The sequence below is a fragment of the Morus notabilis genome, unplaced genomic scaffold (genome assembly GCF_000414095.1).
Source record: "Morus notabilis unplaced genomic scaffold, ASM41409v2 Scaffold2758, whole genome shotgun sequence".
NCBI lineage: Eukaryota > Viridiplantae > Streptophyta > Magnoliopsida > Rosales > Moraceae > Morus > Morus notabilis.
In genome coordinates this window covers 121,974-129,552 of record NW_010364069.1, presented here as the reverse complement: position 1 = coordinate 129,552, position 7,579 = coordinate 121,974, and the positions used below count along the sequence as shown (strand labels likewise).

At 33.8% G+C, this 7,579-nt stretch overlaps 1 protein-coding gene across 1 annotated transcript; it reads right to left on the bottom strand.

Moving 5' to 3' along the window:
• Positions 1 to 1,237: 1,237 nt before the first annotated feature.
• On the bottom strand, positions 1,238 to 7,009 carry LOC21388976 (probable inactive purple acid phosphatase 27). The gene is made up of 12 exons (XM_010105737.1): positions 6,800 to 7,009; positions 5,072 to 5,163; positions 4,773 to 4,845; positions 4,539 to 4,661; positions 4,347 to 4,439; positions 4,108 to 4,237; positions 3,662 to 3,743; positions 3,264 to 3,399; positions 2,920 to 3,122; positions 2,689 to 2,814; positions 2,236 to 2,545; positions 1,238 to 1,543 (listed from the first exon to the last, which is right to left on the bottom strand). The coding sequence occupies exons 1-12, from the start codon at positions 7,007 to 7,009 to the stop codon at positions 1,238 to 1,240; spliced, it is 1,884 nt and encodes a 627-aa protein (XP_010104039.1).
• Between the last annotated feature and the right edge of the window lie 570 nt (positions 7,010 to 7,579).

Genomic DNA, 7,579 nt, shown 5'->3' with positions numbered 1-7,579 from the left:
AGCCTATTTCCTACTATTTCTATTTATTAATTTATGTAAACTATTTATTTAATAAATTTAATTCATTGGTCTATTTCCCTCTTTCTCTCTTAATTCTACCGGTTGTTAAATTCCTTGGCTTCGTCACTACCTAAGATTAAAAATCATGACCCAATCCAATCCAGAAGCCCAAGCACATCTTGTGTTTATGTTATATTGTGCTTGTATTTTTATCGTGCTTAGCACAAGAGAAAAGGAGATAAATATCTCCTTAGATTGTATAAGTCTTAATTTTTATTTCTTGTTTTTAATTAATACTTTTTTAATTAAATACTATATTAATTAAAATGATATTCATTAAGAATAAGAGATAAAAATTTAAACTCGTACACTTTTAAGGATAAATTTTATAACTCTCTCTTAGTGACAATAAATCATTGAACCTTTGAGCCTTTTTAAATTTTTTTTATTGGTAAAAATTCATTTTTTCACACTTTTCAAATAAAAAATAATTTGAAATAGAAATATAATTTTGTAATTTATTACTAAGCCAAAAACAAAAGAGAAAAAAGAACTTGATGTCGGGTAATAATTTATATTTTAATTTTACATTTTATTTAGATACATAATTTTTTAATTATTGAGAAATACATAATAATAACATAAAAATTATATAATAAAAATGAAAAGGTTATATTTGTCGTACCAACCTATGATGCTCAATAAATCTTGTCGTGTTAGTGTTGTGTTTGTGTTTATTATTATGCCATTAATTGTACCACCTTTATTCTATAGGAAAACAACAAAACATTTCTAAAACAAAAACTCTATGCACCCATGAGTACATCATTTCAGAAAGGAAACTTCTCTGACATGGCCCTAAAAAGATGAATTATTAGTGATTTTTTGCCTTTAATCCTTAGATTTAGACAAAATCACATTAAATTAAAAAAAAAAAACACATCATACAATTTTTGATACAGACTAAAAACATAAAACTACAAGCAGTTCATTTTTTCTAGACCTATTGTAGAAACACCCTTTAAAAGAAAAAAAAAGATGCATATATAATGATTCACTCACATGAGATAAGAGCTGATTAAAACTTCAGCGGAGAAATCACATAGATCGGTGCTAAACTAATATTATATGATCTTAATAAAAAAAAAAAAAATGGCAACATTATATGATCTTAATAAAAATAAAAAAAATGGCGACAAGACAATGGTGATCATGAAACAAATTAAGAGGAACATCTTTAAGTTGCCAAAGTGGTGGCTTCGCAGCTATCATGGACACAAGCCAAGACATCCTTGTATTCTCTGTAAATGGTGAAAGAATCATAGACCTCACCATCGCGGCTCTTCTTGTACTCGAAGAGGAGCGACGAGTGGTTGAATGCTGTGAGCTTGGTAAATCCAAAGTCATAATCTCTGTAGAGACTCCAGTATGGTTTCAGTATGCTGTAGTCAGACAAGCTCCGTCCTCCGCCTCCGACGACGATGTGGATCGTTCCATTCACGACGCCGGAGTAGCGGGATTTTTCTTCATTCACGCATTGATTCTGCAGAAGGCACCACATAGCTTATCACAACATATATAAGCAGTATTACAATATGTTTGTTGCTTTTTAAGACCTTTTTTTTTTTTCTATCAACAATTTTGGTAACGATTCACACCTCCACCTTGTATGATATTGTTTGTTTTAGGTCTGAATCTGCTTTTTTTTTTTCATCAACAATTTTGGTAACGATTCACACCTCCACCTTGTATGATATTGTTTGTTTTAGGTCTAAATCTGTACAATTTTGCTCTTAGAGGGACCATACTATTAGGAAGTGGTATCATTTCTTATAAACCATTACCTATATCCATTTTCAGGCGATATAGGACGGCGCAGCTTATCATTTCTTGAATCTCTAGGCAAGAGATTGATGATTTTCACAATTTCGTTTGTTTCTCTCTCCTATATTCTCGCTTCTATTTTGTTGTTGATTGTAGTATGTCGTGTCAATTATCAGAACACATTCGATTTTCTAATAGCATTCAATCTATCAGGTGTGGATTTTTCAATCACATTAGTGATGGTACTTTTTCTAATGCATGAATTGACTCTTTTTGTAATGCCTGTAGTCAATAGCTCATTTTATATATAAACATATAGGCGTGATGAAAAGGTATGCAAAAATTCAAATGGACTAATTTTGGGATCATTATGTGAGTGTAATTTTCTTTATAGGCATGAGAAAACATTACCTGGTAAATGGGGCAAATTCTTTCATAGTTATGGACATGGCCAAAGAAGGCAATGTCAACCTTGTACTTTTGCCAAAGATTTTGCAAGTGTTCCCTTCCCATGGGCTCTTCGAACGAGCCCTCTCGGCCATACCAAAGGTTAGAGGAATATCCGAGCACGCGATGAGCCACGAATATCAACCAAGGCTGTTTCCTTCTATCTGCTGATGCAAGGCATTTCTCAATCCACTGGTACTGTTCGCTTCCCGCCCTCCAATCATGTTCGCTGTCCGCGATGCAGAACTTAAACATGCCATAATCTGCCGAGTACCTAAGAAAAGAACAATGTTTTTTTGTTAGGTGACATAAATTAACATGACATGACACAACATGAATTGTCATCCTCAAGGAAATTGTTAGGTCATAGGTGACATGGGAGCTTAGTTACTTTAGTGAAAAAGTCACAAAATTTACCAAAACTTAGCTCGGTTATCAGCTGGAACATAGAACATTGTTTCAGCCACTACACCACATTCCCCGCCCGAATCGACGACATCAAAGAAGGACCCTGAATTTGGCCAATCCCGTTCATGATTACCACTGCAGCAACCAAATCAAAGATTCAACACCCAAGAAACTAATTTAACATAAATTTTCAATTGAAATTATCAATATTTGATGATGATTCCATCGGCACAAACAAACCTTGCAACCATATAAGGCACAGTTGACGCAATGGGCCCAACCTGTTCTGTAAATTGGTCCCATTCTGCCAAGTATCCATCTGCATACGCCATATCTCCAATATGGAAAACTATGTCATAGTTTTTCAAATCCTTGATGAGTTGGTCTGTGGTGTTAAGTGAACCAGGCTCAACTGAGAACTCGTTCGAACCATCACGCTCCGCCTAAAACGCAGATTGACACAATACGCAAGAAATTTGATTCTAATTAAGAACAAGTACATAAGATATGACTCAAACTCTTACTTTTTTTGGTTTGTATCAACAATGACATTTGACACACCATGAAAATTATGTGCATATTACCTTTCCCATGTCTCCAAATACAATAACGCGCTGTAAGGAGTCCTGGCCAGGATATGGAGGGGATTTGAAGGAATAGGTCTTTTTGCTCCATACATATGAACCATTGCATAAACGATGACCCAATCTGTAAGTGTACCTGAGAAATTAACCATGAAAATGGAAGTACACATTGTCAGAGACTTCATATGCATAGATATAGACAACACTTGTGATGTAATTAAGGTCCCGTTCATTTCACCGATTCGAGTTTTACTATAGTAAAAAGCTCTAATAAATAGTCACATCTAACTCTTTTACTACAGTAAAAGGCTCTCACATAAAATCACATCTCAATTCAAATTAAAAATTCGAATCAGCGAACTAAACGGGCCTTAAGTATTGCTCTTTGAAAAGCATACTCAGAGTTTGGCCACAAGTCTTTGAGGAAACTAGTGTGGAAGAATCCGGGATCACGCCAGCCAACCGTGCGTGCAGGTTCGCCTAGACAACAAGACAAAAACCTCATCATATGTTCCAACATTCTACGGATTAACCACCCTAATCCTTACTAAACTAATGAGCGCAGTAATATAAAAGAAAATCAAGAAAGCATATATACACAAAATTTATAACGGTTCATCACCGATGTGAGAGTTGTGTCCACTTTCAACCATTAGGATAATTAAAATACATGTGTAAAAATCTCAATACACTCTCATTAAAGATTTTGCGCCGGAAGTTCTGATCCCGGTGAAGGTCGATCCACATACCAACTCTACATACTCGACACAACACGCCTTCATATATGTACAATTGGTTGTATAAGTAGAGATGTATAATAGATACGAGGAAATATTGATCATACCACACATGCTGGTGCGATCATATGTCAATGTTCCAGCAGGGGATCGAACTTGGGTTTCGCCCTTGAGGCCCCACTCAACAAATGGAACGGCCTCGTCTATGTTATTACCACTTGTCCATGTCACTGTCATCTGCAGAATTGAAATTTTGAAACAAAATTACTTCTAAGTACATTACTTTACTCAGAAATTCAAATAAAATCATTTCTCAGTGTACAGAAAATTTGACATAATTACTCACTTCATCCCAAGCTTTCCCAAGAGCAAGGCGTGGATAAAGAGGTGCTTTGGGATTGGCAAATGATACGGAGTTTGAAATGGCCACTAGTTTCGGCTGCAACATTATCAAAGAAGAAGGTGAACATGTGAGAAACAAAACATTATAACATTTTTTAGATGTCTATCAGAGAAAATGTATAGAGCAGTAACATACATTTGCAACCCCGCCTGAAAACAAAGCAAAAGAAAAATCAGCCCTCTGATTAATCAGCCGAAACCTCAAAGTCGCTTTGCCGGTCTTTGCATAATTCGAGTTGGAACGATTCGCATACTTGAACTGAAAAAAGAAGAAAAAAAACATTTTGGAATTATTACTTATGTAGTGTTTGAGAAGTTAGATGATAGATAATAAATTGCTTTGTATATATATTCACGTAACACAACAAACCTTGATTGGTGCAGTGCATATGTATGGTTTTCCTATTTTCCAATTTGCTTCATCAGCTGGACAAAGTGATGAGCTGCATATATATATATATATGTATCATAATGTCAAAATCAGATAATTGATTCAGTTTTCAGGTACAATATTTTTGTTGGACTCTATATGTATATGTAGGTGTTTATTCAAGCAAAGAGTAATGTGTTTTGGATTCAATCATGTGTCAAGTGAAAGAAAATGAACAAAAAAACACATAAGAAATATATTTTGGTAAGTTATATAGAGATGATGAGTTAATATTTTACTTGAAATTTGCCGGGGAGAAAACTCCAACCCAGTCATCGTTGGAGGGCTCAGGGTGTTCAAGCGCCACAGTTACCCATTGCACATCTTCACCCTATAATCATAAGAAAATAATTATGCATGTTTAGATTAGTGACATTAAGCCTTCATAGTTTCCCTTTTTTTTCTTTTCTTTTTTCTTTTTAGCAAACTTACTAAAATACTAGGAAAATAAGATGTAGATGACAATTTCGTATGTTGTCGTTTTCTCAGCTAAATGTCGTTTCTTGAATATGATGTCGTTCAAACTTTTTTTTATAGAATGTCGTTCATGGTGTTGCATTAGAGGATGCCGTCATTTTCTTATTATGTTGTTGTTTTTTATTTCCTATTGTTTATGAATGTGTCTTCGTCGTCGGGATAAAGTTGTTTTAAGTTTCTTATTCCCTGTTGTTGTTAGCTATTGTCCTTGGTTTAAACATTCAATATTTGTCGTTTTTAACGCTTTTTATCTAATGATTTCACTTCTAAAGGGAAAAGAAGGAGAAAATAAGAATGCTAAAAAGCGGAGGGAAAAAAAAAAAGGAAGTAACAACATCAGAAAATGGAAGCATCGACTACTAAAGGAAGAGGAGCTTTGCTTATGATGGAGCAAATGAAGAGGAGAAACCGGAGGGGAAAATGTTATGGTTTTGTTCATAACTAAAGGAACAAATCAGATGGGCAGACGACACTAACTTGAAAAACGACAATCTCTGACAAACGATAATGGTCCTATAAAGGATGTCATCTATAATTAACGACAATATGATTACTAACGACAACATATATTCCAAAATCCAAACCGATGGTAAATTTAAAGAGCAACAAATAAGTATTATATAGTGAACGACAACGAGTTAAAACAGCAAAGACAAGTTATCTTGAAAACATAGTGAACGACAAACAGCAAATAAGTATTATATAACTACGACCTCTCTTGAAAACGACGAACTCTTTAAAACGACAGCTTCTAGTGCAAACGTAAGCAACTTTATAAACGACAACAGTATATTGCGTCTTAAAAAGGATGTGAACTATGAAAAAGGACAACGTCATGAGAAAGCAACATACTAATAAATCATTAATAAACAAATGTTTCAATAGGTATTGACTTTATTTAGGCATCGTTCGCTTCGCGAATTCAAATTTTTAATTCGAGCTATAATGTAACATTTTTTTGAAAGTTTTTAATTGTAAAAACTTAAACTTAAAAACTCAAATCGGTGAAATAAACGAGGTTTTAGTTGTGTGATATTAGAATAATAAATCTAAAAAATAAAATAGTGAGACTCTAATATTTGTTTTTCAGTTAATATACATTACACAGCTCACATCCATTGGAATATAAATATATATATGTTTTAAAAATTTTAGGAACCTATTGTTATTACCCTATAGTCATTTTCAACTGAAGTAAAACTGTTTTTTAAAAAAAAAAAAAATCCATATATCACAAGAAGATATACCTTTTCGTCATACAGTTCTAAGGGCTCGTTCACTTCACTGATTCGAGTTTATAATTCGAGTTGAGATGTGATTTTGTGTGAGAGTTTTTTACTGTAGCAAAAAAGTTAGGTGTGACTATTTCTGAGAGTAAAATTACTGTAACAAAACTTGAATCGGCGAAATGAACGGTACCGTCTTCTATCTCTACAACCCTTTATAAATAGTTCAAAAAAAAAAAAAAAAAGATATGATTGTCTTGTTACCTTTAAGCCAAGAAGAAAAGGGTAAGCCGCAATAGAGGCAGAGGCATGGAGAGCAAGGACGGTTTTGTGGATAGCAATGTGCGAAAGAGGTTGCTGATTTTCCCCATATCCACTTCTGTGACCACTCCGATCAGCTGATACAAAGTTTCCCAACACAAAGATGTACACCAAAACTACTACTTTCATAAGAGGTTGATTTTCACTTTCCATTTCTAATTAGAGATTTTACCAACAATATTATGTAAAACGGCTTAATAACAAACCTAAGAATTCATGAGAGAACAAGAAGAGAACAGAAGAGAGAGAGAGAGAGAGAGAGAGAACCAGAAAACAATCTCTTTCTTTGTGTATTAATTACTTGTTTATGGATGTCAATTATTTATAGAGAGTGGAGTGAGAGCTTGTTTTGGACTGTTAAATAAGAAACGTGCATGTAATTCTGTTTTTCTCATTATTATTATTCAAGAAGTTGGTGTTACAAGACAAATTTATTCGGTAACAAGCATGTGATATTGTTTATCATTTTTCATCTTTTTGCCTGATGAAACTAGTGGGGATTAGTTGTAATTATTTGGCAATATTATACATTCGAAAACTATGAAAAGCTATGAGGCTGCTATAACTTAATCGAATAAAATCATGATAAAGTAGAAAGTATCAAGTCCTGAGAGGATGAACATAGTGGTGGCACTTTAGTCTTTACCACTTGATTTTCATTTTTTATTTAATTTTCTCTTTAATAGACATAGTAAAGCTGCCACCCAAATGTCTTCTTATGCA